This window comes from Oncorhynchus keta, chromosome 1 (genome assembly GCF_023373465.1).
Source record: "Oncorhynchus keta strain PuntledgeMale-10-30-2019 chromosome 1, Oket_V2, whole genome shotgun sequence".
Classification (NCBI taxonomy): domain Eukaryota; kingdom Metazoa; phylum Chordata; class Actinopteri; order Salmoniformes; family Salmonidae; genus Oncorhynchus; species Oncorhynchus keta.
The window spans coordinates 26,333,261-26,346,534 of NC_068421.1; the positions used below are offsets into that span (position 1 = coordinate 26,333,261).

At 43.1% G+C, this 13,274-nt stretch overlaps 1 protein-coding gene across 3 annotated transcripts in view; it reads right to left on the reverse strand.

The window, feature by feature from the left end:
• Positions 1-4,347: 4,347 nt before the first annotated feature.
• Positions 4,348-13,274, reverse strand: part of LOC118359690 (roundabout homolog 2-like) — a 58,817-nt gene continuing 49,890 nt past the window's right edge. Inside the window, exons 12-26 of one of the 3 annotated variants that reach the window (XM_035738525.2) lie at positions 12,489-12,655; positions 12,116-12,237; positions 11,765-11,981; positions 11,358-11,476; positions 10,505-10,688; positions 10,027-10,245; positions 9,659-9,701; positions 9,262-9,401; positions 8,735-9,037; positions 8,401-8,515; positions 7,114-7,511; positions 6,616-6,732; positions 6,049-6,228; positions 5,597-5,736; positions 4,348-5,041 (exon numbers count right to left, since the gene is read on the reverse strand). In XM_035738525.2, coding sequence (XP_035594418.1) covers positions 5,030-5,041; positions 5,597-5,736; positions 6,049-6,228; positions 6,616-6,732; positions 7,114-7,511; positions 8,401-8,515; positions 8,735-9,037; positions 9,262-9,401; positions 9,659-9,701; positions 10,027-10,245; positions 10,505-10,688; positions 11,358-11,476; positions 11,765-11,981; positions 12,116-12,237; positions 12,489-12,655 — 2,476 coding nt within the window. In that variant the 3' untranslated portion in view covers positions 4,348-5,029. Of the gene's footprint in view, positions 5,042-5,596; positions 5,737-6,048; positions 6,229-6,615; positions 6,733-7,113; positions 7,512-8,400; positions 8,516-8,734; positions 9,038-9,261; positions 9,405-9,658; positions 9,702-10,026; positions 10,246-10,504; positions 10,689-11,357; positions 11,477-11,764; positions 11,982-12,115; positions 12,238-12,488; positions 12,656-13,274 lie in introns of all 3 variants that reach the window. The other 2 variants (XM_035738435.2, XM_035738348.2) reach the window with 2 other exon arrangements.

The window sequence follows — 13,274 nt, forward strand, 5'->3', positions numbered from 1 at the left end:
AACAGAAGAGCTCTTTGTTTCTTGGGACCTAGAACTAGCATCTCTGTTTTGTCCGAGTTTAAAAGTAGAAAATTGGCCGCCATCCACTTCCTTATGTCTGAAACACAGGCTTCCAGTGAGGGAAATGTTGGGGCTTCACCAAGCTTCATCGAAATGTACAGCTGTGTGTCATCCGCATAGCAGTGAAAGTTAACATTATGTTTCCGAATGACATCCCCAAGAGGTCAAATATATAGTGAAAACAATAGTGGTCCTAAAACGGAGCCTTGAGGAACAGCGACATTTACAGTTGATTTGTCAGAAGACAAACCATCTACAGAGACAAACTGATATCTTTCCGACAGATAAGATCTTAACCAGGCCAGAACTTGTCCGTGTAGACCAATTTGGGTTTCCAATCTCTCCGAAAGAATGTGGTGATCGATGGTATCAAAAGCAGCACTAAGGTCGAGGAGCACGAGGACAGATGCAGAGCCTCTGTCTGACGCCATTAAAAGGTCATTTACCACCTTCACAAGTGCAGCCTGTGCTATGATGGGGTTTAAAACCATACTGATGCGTTTTGTATACATTGTTTGTCTTCAGGAAGGCAGTGAGTTGCTGTGCAACAGCTTTTTTTTTTCAGAGGAATGGGAGATTCAATATAGGCAGATCATTTTTTATATTTTCTGGGTCAAGGTTTGGCTTTTCAAGAGAGGCTTTAATACTGTCACTTTTGGTGGGTTTGGTACACATCCGGTGGATGAATGAAAATGAAAAAATGGGATCCTAGGTCCTGGCAGAGTTGTGCAGACTCAGGATAACTGAGCTTTGGAGGAATACACAGATTTAAAGAGGAGTCCGTAATTTGCTTTCCAATGATCATGATCTTTTCGTCAAAGTAGTTCATGAATTTATCACTGCTGAAGTGAAAGCCATCCTCTCTTGGGGAATGCTGCTTTTTAGTTAGCTTTGCGACAGTATTAAAAATACATTTTGGATTGTTTTTATTTTCCTCAATTAAGTTGGAAAAATAGGAGGATCGAGCAGCAGTTAGGGCTCTTCAATACTGCACGGTACGGTCTTTCCAAACTAGTTGGAAGACTTCCAGTCTGGTGTAGCTCCATTTCCATTTCCAATTTTCTGGAAGCTTGCTTCAGGGCTCGGCTATTTTCTGTATACAAGGGAGCTAGTTTCTTATGACAAATGGTTTTTGTTTTTAGGGGTGCGACCGCATCTATGATATTACACAAGGTTAAATTGAGTTCCTCAGTCAGGTGGTTAACAGATTTTTGTACTCTGACGTCCTTGGGTAGGTGGAGGGAGTCTGGAAGGACATCTAGGAATCTTTTGGTTGTCCGAGAATTTATAGCACGGCTTTTGATGATCCTTGGTTGGGGTCTGAGCAGAATATTTGTTGCTATTGCAAACGTAATAAAATGGTGGTCCAATAGTCCAGGATTATGAAAAAAAAAACATTAAAATCCACAACATTTATTCCACGGGACCAAACTACGTCCAGAGTATGACATGTTGAACAAAACCCACGGAGTCGTTGGTGCCGATGTGGATAACAATATACCTATACTCTCTACACTCGCCAGTTTTAGCTTTAACCAACACCATCTTCAGATTAGTTTTAACGTCGGTAGCCCTGCCCCCTGGTGAACAGTGTATGATCGCTGGATGATTCCTTTTAACTTCTTATGGCTGGGGGGCTTTATTGAGTAGCTTGGATGAATAAGGTGCCCAGAGTAAACTACCTGCTACTCAGGCCCAGAAGCTAAGATATGCATGTTATTTGCAGATTTTGATAGAAAACACTCGGAAGTTTCTAAAACTGTTTGAATGATGTCTGTGAGTATAGCAGAACTCATATGGCAGGCAAAACCTGAGGAAAAATACAACCAGGAAGTGGGAAATCTGAGGTTTGTAGTTTTTCAACTAATTTCCTATCGAATATACAGTGTCTATGGGGTCATATTGCACTTCCCAAGGCTTTCACTAGATGTCAACAGTCTTTAGCAACTTGTTTCAGGTTTCTACTGTGAAGGAGGAGGGAATGAGAGCTCTTTCAATCAGGTGTCTGCCATGAGCTGATCACGCACGCTCCTGTGAGAGGTAGCTGCGTTCCTTTTCATTTCTAAAGACAAAGGAATTCTCCGGTTGGAACGTTATTGAAGATGTATGTTTAAAACATCCTAAAGATTGATTCTATACATCGTTTGACATGTTTCTACGGACTGTAACGGAACTTTTTGACTTTTCATCTGGACCTAGTGATCGCGCCTCATGAATTTGGATTTGAATTTGGACAAATATGATGGATCGAACAAAACAAACATTTATTGTGGAACTATTATTATTATATATTATTATATATTAACTGGGATTCCTGGGAGTGCATTCTGATGAAGATTCTGATGAAGGTTAGCACCAAACCGCACAGCAGCACGTAAACAAGTCTAACGTTACAAGTAAAGGGTCTGAATACTTACGTAAATAAGGTATTTCTGTTTTTTGTTTTTAATAAATGTGCAATAATTTCGAAAAATCTGTTTTTCGCTTTGTCATTATGGGGTATTGTGTGTAGAGTGATGAGGAAAAAACCGAATTCACTCAATTTTAGAACAAGGCTGTAATGTAACAAAATGAGGAAAAAGGCAAGGGGTCTGAATACTTTCCAAATGCACTGCATACAGTCATTATATCTCATCTTTATCAAGGCTGTCAATAATTTCAGACCCCACTGTATATATATATATTTTGTGTGTGTGTTTCGTTAGGCTGAAGATGTCTGTCAACAGCCAGTGATTTGTTGAGAGTTATTTTAATATAAATGCCATTTAGAATAAATACACTTTTATCCAAAGAAACTTGAGTGCATAAATATATACATATTTTTTGTACACATTTTGAATTAATTTACTCGTTCTTTTGCTCAAATTTTGAGTCATGCTTGAGCAAGTTAAGAGACAAAAAAATGCTCCATTATGACAGCGTCTGTGTGGCCTAATGTGAGCTTCCGGGTGGCGCAGCGGTCTAAGACACTGCATCTCTAGTGCTAGTGGTGTCACTATAGTGTCACAACCGGCTGTGATTGGGAGTCTCATAGGGCTGCGCACAATTGGCCCAGCTTCGTCTGGGTTAGGGTAGGCTGTCATTGTAAATAATAATTTGTTCTTAGCTGACTTGCCTAGTTAAATAAAATAAAAAATGGTCTGCACATCCTATGTACACTATGTAACAGCCACTAGATGGTGCCTTCTATCAAGTCATACATTCACATATGGAGCCAGATCAGCAGGCCTCTATGACTCATCTGGCCAACTGGTCATCCTCCACATGGTAACTGACTCTGGAGTATTTAGTCAACAGTACATGGGATCATCTCTGCAAATTCTCTCCATGATGACAACCATGCTTGATTTATAATCTATATTACATTGATAATCCCATCATCTGCCATTGATATCAAACATTTTATGTTCTTACTGTGTGTATGGGTTCATGGTTGACCTTTTCTATATGAATCTCTACTCAACAGATCAGTTCATCATATACAACTGATCAGGGTTGGAGTCAATTCCAGTCAATAAAAAAATAAAAAAACTCAAATGAAAATTAAAAAAAATCATTGAAAAGCATTGAAGAGAATTTGAATTTTAGGGTACCTCCTGAATTGACTAATTGATATGAAATTGATCCCAACCCTGCCACGGATATAAAAACATCTCAGTGGATGTTTGTTTATTTCTGTTCTATATTTATGAAGGAAAAACATTCTATACAGACAAACCCCTACATGTACTTACCTAACAGGATCTTATGCAGAGGTTTTCAGAATGGCTCGAGACCGACAGTATTGAAAGATAACTGCATGGATTTATGATTGATACCAGTGTACCAGTCACTAGAGACACAGAATAAAGGAGGTTCATATTGTACACAGAGGAGCTTTTAGACCTGGGAAGAGTGTGTCTCAGGTGGAACAGCTCACATGCTCCTCATTTCTCAGAAACAGCTCATTTCTCCCAACCTCATCCACCACGCTCCCAGCCAGTCAGTTGATTTAACACACCACACATATCCCTAGAATATCCCTGCCTGATCCAGTTCTCTACTGTAGTTTTGTGTTGTCCCCCTCACCACCTTACTGTTAACTACTTTCTACTGTCTGGTAGAAAACCCAATCTGAAATCTGTCTGGGTTTAGCAGTTAACAATTACATCAAAGTCAGTGCACAGTGGCACAATACATAGAACCCAGGGAAAAGGGTACTTGTGAATCAATACAGCAGGTTTTTAGGATAGAATTACCTACACTAGATCGATTCCAGGAAACAGTCTAGAGAAACATGTCTTTAGAGTAACAAATGTTTTATTGGTATTTTTTAACAAATCATTCCACTGATGACAGAACATATCAATTGGTGTTTAACAAGGGTATAGGTTCACACATTTTCAGCATCACAACCTAAAATGACAAGGCTATTTCATCTGCTGTTGAAAAGATCGATATGCCGGTTTAGAAGAAGCAGGAGGTTGACTCCACAATGACAGCGCGCGAGAGAGAAAGAGAAACTGTCAACACACTCACAGAACCTCACAGATGCCCAACTATCAGGTCTTGTTAACAGAGTTTCTGCCTCATATCCTTTCATTACACAAACATCACCATGGTAAACAATAAACATAAGGTACATTCAAACATCCGATGTATAATATCTATCGTCATTTTAAGACTTTCTTTCCCTTTTCTTAAAATACAATATATTTTCTTTATCCCAGGTCATGTTTAAAAAAAGTTGCAAAGATGTTTATATACAGAGGCAGGACATCAAATCACATACAAATTATGAATAAATAAAAAACGAAAATATGAACTAATATTGAAAAAGCAGGTGGCAAGCTTAAATGCTTTCACTTTTGTCTTCAGCTCTTCTTTGACACCATGGCAACAGTCTGGATTTCAGCAAAAATGGAAGCAGCAAAAGAACCTTTTAAAAAACACATGGCGGAGAACTTCACATCACATAATCTGCTTCCAGCTACATGAGGTTCTGAAAGTAAACAAACACACAACACAATCATTCCATGGGACTGGTGCCAAAAACAAATCCTGACACTGTAATTTAGCCAAGGTTTAGCCACACAAATATGAGTATTGCATTTATGTTGAGCTCTCATAAATCTACTGACCCCCCATATTTGCCGACATCTATGCCATTGTCAAAACATTAGTTTGACATGTCCATAATCTACACTCCGTGCAACATACTATAGATGGAAACACTGCAGTCTTGATTTGGAATGAATATTGTTTGTATTAAACATGTTGGATAAACCATACCAGATTCGTAGAGAAATTAAAGCAGCGGAGAGCCAGGTGTGTCTTGGGCCACTGGGTCTCTTGTCTCTCTGTGCCACACCAATCAACACTTATGAAGACCCAAACTTCTTGTCGTCTTGGATTATCACCAAATCCTTGCCTTACATTAACCCACTACAGTACTAGACTTTAGGAGGACAACAACACTGATAACAACTATAGGACTAAGATCATGTCTCTACTGAGCCATACCAGGTAGTCCTGCTGTCCTTCATACTGGACTCACCTCGTCCCTCCTCCGGACAGCTCCGGGCCCTCTCTGTCCTGTTGAAGCCCGCGAGGACGCCCCTCCACCAAGGGAACCGTAGTCGGACATCTGGCCCCGGGGCAAAAAGCTGGATGGGCAGTACGGGATTACACCCTCATCTGCAGATGACAATATGCAATCACTCAAAAGTGCAGCTGGAATTTTATGGGTCAGATTCTAAGTGCTGAACCAGATTAGACCTTCCACCATCTCTGTCCACCTGAGTAGAGGGGATTGCTGCTAGATATGTGTGCTTAAACCAATGCATTATTTTAAGTCCACAGAGGATTTGTATGCGTATGAATGTAGACTGAGCATTACTAGACCTCAATCACAATATGTGTCTGTGGTTGTGGCTTTTATAACACTGTACTGTATGTGTATTTGCATATTTGTATTCATTTGCATTAATTAGATGGTTTGATGCATACCCTGTGAGCCCCACATGGTAGGCCCCCTCTTATGGGGCGAGGAGTAGTCTCCTCTCCTCTGCAGAGCTGGCGAGTTGTCCGCCGACGGTGTCCGGCTGCAGCCCAGCACATCAGCCAGGAGCTGCAGGGGGTCGTCTGCTGCAGGGGGTGGGGCCGGCGGAGGGGGCAGGTCTGCACAGACTGATTGACAGCTCATGATAAAAAAAACTGCCTTCATTTGACCTAACAGGTTACCTCTTTTAAGCACTGCAGTCTATCTATTCACAGTTGGATGTACACTATAGGACTTTAACCATACGTACTGGATAAGACCATCTGTTAAATTACCAAAATGTAAATACACTGTACTGTAAGGATGTGGCTTGAATCCCAAGGTGGGAATGTTACTCATGTGCATTTAAATACCAAGAAGTTAGAGCCAGTAAGAGACATTTCGAAGTTCTTGCAAATAATGAGCTGGGGTAACTTGTTATTCCAAAAGCTGTGTGTCTTGCCTTGTATAAAAGCCTCTCCAAAGAGAAGATATGAAGATAACATAAATGTAGCCCACTGTCCAATATGTCTTACCTGCTTGGTCATGCAGCTCTCGTCGGTGCTGGCCCTCCTTGAGGACTTTCTTCTTGCTCCTGGTTCTGTGCCCCTGAGTAGCGTGGGCGGACTCAGCCAGGAAAGGAGGAGATTGTCCTGACAGAAAAGAACAGTGATGTCATCATCAAGTAGACATTCAGAGGGAAGTGCCATCTTCATATGCAAATACTTGGTGTTAACGTAACATGACAACATTGCATTTTTCAGGATAGGTATGCAGTTATGGATTAGCCTGGTAGCAGATCTGTGTGGGCTTTAGCCAACTCCTCTTGTCCAGTGCATTATCATGCCAAACACAGACTGTATGCATGGCATGGCAATACATGACAAAGTACGTGGCTAAGGCACATACAGTTCTGTGACCAGGCTGGTCATTTTCAAGAGGCTAGCTACACATGTAAATAATTATCCTATGCATTAGAACTATGAGAGGGGAACAGGTGTGTAAAGATAGGGGGACAGGTGTGTTCAACTAACCTCCTCCGCCACTCCTCTCTGAAATATAGCTCTCCCCCATGGAGGTGTCTCCCCATTGGTTGGTGTGGTATAGCCCGCTGACATCATATGGCCCGCTGGCATCATCCTTATTGGCAAACAGGTTGTGGTTGGAATGGGAGACATGGGAACTGGGCCCGTAGCAGGCCAGCAGGTCAAAGTGCTGCAGCGGGGGGCTGCCGTTGGGGTTGAGGGTGTGTGTCTCCTCCTGAGGGGAGGGGGGAAGTATGGCTGTGGACCGCAGGCTGGAGGTGGAGCCCTGGGTCAGCTCCTCTCTTCTGGAGGAGGGCAGGCTGGGTAACTCGTCCCTGGAGCCTTCCATCAGGTAGGTCCTCGCTGGCAGTGGGGGACACCAGTCCTCCTCATCCTCATCTGAGCTACTGGGAGCAGGAGGAAGAGGAGAAAAGACCCCTGGTTTAACAACTAAGAGGACCTGACACATTCAGTGAAAAACATTGTCAGTAAGACCCCAGTATAAATCAAGGGGACTATCTTACACAATACTTTTACATCAAGAAAAGTCTTCGAGGCACATTAACAGCCATATTCAGAGACAGTAACAGTAGTTGACAGAGTTACATTTTAAAAGAGGAACCAGCAGCATTGGGTTACAAAACACAAGAGTGACTTCAAATGATTTATGTTGCCGTGACAACGTCAGAGGACATCAGAGCAGATTTAATAGAGGACATGTTATTGAAACAGGAAAGTGCTAATCCACACTGTCAGACGGTGGCTAATGTCATTACAAAAGACGATGTACAGTCAGAGCAGCTAGGTCCCCCCAGTTATGGCCACAATCTCATCTGTCACAGTCAATTAGAGGTCACTCTACACTCCCCCTGATGCAGCCACAATAAGAGTCTCTCCTGAGCCTCCAGACAAGAATGTTTTTAACTCCAACTTTAACCATAGTAAACATCATTAGAGTTTACAATCTGGATAGAATCGGAGGACAGGTTCTGGCCCTAACGTCACGAACTCTTGCTATATAGTTCAGGTGAACTATCAGGTCAAATAGAGTGCAAGCCATACATTCAAACTAAACATAGCCCTCAAATGAGGGCGTCAGAGAATAGATAAAAAGGAAACACCAGGAAAAATCACAATGAGTTATGGAGAAAGGGTTCAATATGTAACAACTTCAGCACTCCTGGCTTTCCTTCTCTCTACTGACATTTCCCTCCATACACCGTTAGTTCCCTCATCTGTACTTAACAAGCTATCCCATGGGAGGGTGTCTATGGGGGATATGGCGCTAGGTGTTACCTGTTCCTCCCCTCATCCCTGTCTCTCTTTGTGTAACCCCGTTCTTTATTAGCAGGCAGTGGTAGAGATAGCACATCCTCCCAGTTGCTTCTCCCAGTCTGCTTCACCAGCTTGGCTACAGTAGAGAGACAGCAGACAACCCACATACTTATTTAAATCAAGCTGAAGAGAACATTAGAAATTAGCTCTGTTAAACATATGCATGTACGATACGTTTGTGTACAGCATACAAACACCCACATCAACTATGCAACAGAGTTAGCTATATCCTCACTAACGAACATTCCATGAGCCCTTAACTACAGTACGTGAGAAGTGTAATAGCTGCCTGTACCATTGCTTGTCCTGGCGTACTGCAGCTTGGCGTACTCTCTAGACTGGATGGTCAACTGGTCCAGGTCCTGCTCCAGACCGAAGAGGCCCGAGTTGGAGAGGACGGGGGTAATGGCATAGGGGTCAGGGCCCTGGGAGTAGGGGGTGTTGGAGCCCTGGGTGTAGGGGGTGTTGGAGTATTTGTTGTAGTAGGCTAAACCCTGCAGGTCCTCAGCAGCAGCTGTATTGATGGTGCTGTAGATGGGACTGTCTGTGGACACTGAGCTGTACTTCTCAGACTGGCTCAGGTAATTGGAGATGCCAACTGCGGGACAGAAATAGAAATAAAATAAAAAATGTAAAGTGGAACCCATTTCCTTGAATGAACCACTTCATCTTCCCTCTGCAATTTCCTGGTCAATCACAAAAGCTCAAATAGGTTCCATCATTTGAGCAGCAATGGCGGCTTATTACTATTAATTTTGCCTCTGTTCAAACTACTGCATTTTATCCCACCCTAAGTTGCAAGAAGTGACTGTGGGCTCTCACCATTGTAGTATCTGTCTGTAGAGTCCAGTTTGCCAGAGCAACAGTTGACTGAGTCTTTTCCATTGTGGGCAAGGCCAGGGGCTGGCCAGGAGTCTGCTAGCCATGGGTAGTTCCCCATGTTGGAGTCCAGCATCCCTGGTCTACTGTAGGCAGATGGAGAGAACTAAAAGGTCAGATATTACTGTAAGTCTATGCTGTTTGTAATAAAAAGAGTCCACTCATTCCTTTACTTAGATGTGTGTTGGGTATAAGTTAGATATTCCTACACTGTCGGAGTTAGAAACACAAGCATTTCGCTACACTCGCAATAACATCTGCTAAACACTTGTATGTTACCAATAAAATTTGATTTGATTCTTGTTTACATTGAATATCTGAGTAAAACCAAGATCTCTACCTTCCGTTGCTGAGACCAGATCCTTCACTGTGAGCAAATCCAACTGCAGGAAAAACAACAAAAGCAATGGTTGCAATTATAAACACATCTTACTCAAAGCAGTGGAGGCTGCTGAGGGGAATGGCATCAAACACATTGCAGCCATGCTGCTGAGTTTGACCTAGATACACTAAAAGGCATAGATCACAGCAACACTAGGATTCTGAACCCACAGATTACAAGTCACATTTTAAGACACTCAGATACCCAGACTTGGCAAACGTGATGGTGACAGGATTGGAACAGATTAGTGGTGTAATGCTAATGGTATTGTTTGAATGCTATGTGAATACAATGTTGGGGTTGAGGTTAAGGATGTTACAGTATACCTGCAGGTGTGTAGGCAAATGAGGTGGTGTAGTGTCCCAGGTCTTTCCTCCTGCGGTGGCGACAGTATAGCCAACCACTGAACCCCATGAGCACCAGCCACGAGGCCACACCCAACCCAGCGATGAAAGCTGGTTGGCTGACCACTCCCGTGATCTGCTCTGATAGACTGAGGCTGCTGTCTTTCTGCAGAGGGTCTGAAGGCATGTCCAGTGACAGGGCTGAATGATAGAGAGTCCAGGTTATCAGTCCGGCAAATTCATTTCCAATATGGCTTCCTGAATAAACAGACAACTAACTTACCCCATTGGTTTCTAGCAAGTAGTGTTGATATACTGTATACCAGTAACAAACTATTCAAAAACCTCAAGCCTCGTCTTTAGTAATCTACCATACTGACTGAGGACCAGGGTACTATTAATGTTGGCTATTAATGTTGCATCTAAGGAAGGGTCTCTTCTAGTGGTAAAGCAGACTCACTGAGGACTAGGTCTATAGGTGGGCTATGTTCACCCACTCCCAAGTTGGTGACTGCAGCCACCATCACACTGTACTGGAGGTCTGGCAGCAGCCCAGTCAGTAGGATGGACAACCCCGCTCCATCAACTGTCCTGTTGATATGGCTCTCTGTTTTCAACTCAGTGTCACTCCCCAGGCACCAGACCTGGCAGACAGAGAAACAAGCTTGATACTGAGTGGTGGAGAGACAAACTCTGGAGGAACAGAAATGGGACAGAAACTCCGGAGGGACAGAAATGGGACAGAAACTCCAGAGGGACAGAAACGACAGACAACATTTAATAACACTAGAAGCATCAAGTCGATCATGTTGCCAAGAGGACAACTGAACCAGAAGTGGAGATATTTTTTTGCTCGCCGGCACGACATGGGGATACGATAGGCTTTAAAACGCCTTCCCAGAAAAGTCTGAGAAAAAAATGTTTATTTTTGTTGACTGCAAAGCAAACCAAGAGCAGATCCAATCGACAAGATGAGGACAAGTGATTTAAATCTGAGGACTAAATTTGTTAAATTGTGTTTTTGCATCCTACAGAAGTGTTGCTGTTAACTGATACTAAGCAATGTTTAATTAAAACCACTAGCACAGCATTTCTGTTCAGCACAGCATGTTTTTGGCAACAAGGATAAAACCGACTGCTTAAAATCAGCACATTGATGATTCAATCAAATAATACATTTTCTCTTTCCCACGACCAGCTGTAGTGACGAATTAACTGCCCACTTTTCACTAAATTAACATCAGACAGTAGTCTAGAGTAGCACTTTCCTCCAACCAGGTACAGCTTCAACATTCTCCACTCTGTAATCTTACCTTGTACTCCAGGACTGTACCACTCTGAACATCAGCGGGGGGAGGTTCCCAGGAGACACTGATGCTAGAGCTGTTGCTGAGCTGGACCACCGACACAGCCTGCGGGGGAGCACTTAACACTGGAATGATGTGAACATGGATAACTGTCGGTTAATGAGACCCAGGAAATCAAAGAGACTTTGGTCAATAAAATACATGTTCCTATACGCATGGGCTGTGGTGTCCTACAATAACACATCACAGCATTGAGTCATTTTAGAAGCAAACAAATCTTTATAAATTCTATGGGAATGTCTGAGGAAAATTGAGTCTTACTGCCCTTGCAGCAACAATAAAATATAGTGAACTGCTGTATGCCTGCGGACTTCACAGAGAAGGAACATCCTGCATCCCGCTGTGTGTCTTACCCTCCTCAGGGGTGCGTAGCTGCACCAGGGGGCTGTCCAGTCCCTGCAGCTCGTTGAAGTAGGGGCGTACCTTCACCTCGTACTCTGTGTCCGTGTGCAGGTCTGATAGGACAGTGGTGAGCTCAGGCCCCACTTTCACATTCTGGACTAACCAGGCGCTGCCAGTGGAGCGGTACAGCAGCCTGAATCCCTGCACGTACTGAGACTGACGTGCCACCTGAACAATGACAGAACACAGGGGGAGGGACATAGAGGTGGTTAATTATATATTTCCCGAGATATTATAAAGTATGGAGCACAGTACAAAGTTGCATGTTGTTTCTCCAGGTTATGACACTCAGTTTTACTCACAGTCCAGGAGACCTGGGCACTGCTGGGTGATAGGACCACAGGCTTCTGCAGGTAGAGAGACACCTCCCCCAGTTCTCTCTGCACCTGTCTGCGGTCTACCCCCTGCTCTGTAGGACTCCCATCTACAACACCACAAGAGAACTGCACTCAGAACAGACTGATGTCATACCACACTGCACTGAGAACAGCCTGACATCATACCACACTGCACTGAAAACAGCCTGATTTCATACCACACTGTACTGAAAACATCCTAATGTCATAACACACTGCACTCAGAACAGCCTAACAGCACAGAACACTTTACTATGAAAAAGTCAAAGTGATTGAGTGATTATACACATATTATATGCTGTTCTGTGTCCATACTGACCCTGTGTCCTGATGGGTTCAGAGATTGGGCTGGGGTCACTCAGACCGTAGGAGTTCACTGCTCGGACGATGAACAGGTAGACAGTGTTTGGGTACAGGCCGATGACGGTGTGCTTCTCCTGTTTCACGTGGTCAGCTACCGTCTGCCACACACTGCCAACGGATTGGCTGGAAAATAACATTAATCAATTAAAGGTTGAATTCTCGGAGGATTGTAACGCAACAATGAGTGTGGTTTGACAATTTGGGTCCTCTAGCATTGATGAATGTTGGGTAATGCTATTATCGTCTCAGTTCAGTGAGGACCTATAGTACATATTACCTAGTCTATGGTATGATTTGTCCAGTCAATTACCCAGTGAGTGATAACCAACCAGTCAAACGCGTTAGCATGCCTCATTTCGGCTGGCGCCTAGCCGGGAACCGACTTAGTGTGCTCGCAAACTCCCTGAAAAGACCTTCACTTGAAAAACAAGAAAAGGTGTCAATAGTACTGTTTGACCATTTTTAGATGCCGTAGCCAGTAAACACTTCCTCAAAATACTATGAATTAATCTAAAATAACTCCCAAAATCTGTCATTAATTTTGACGTTTTTGTGGAGGATTTCTCAGTTGCGTAATTTACTACTCAGATATTTGTTGTAGTCTTTCTCAATTAAAAAATTTGCATGAAAGCGAGTCGTCTCTGGTTGAATGACAAAAAATAAGAATCCCTACTGTTGACCAATCACTGAAGAATGGATGAAAACTTTGGCTCCGAAGAAAAAAAAAATGTGTGCCCGAACA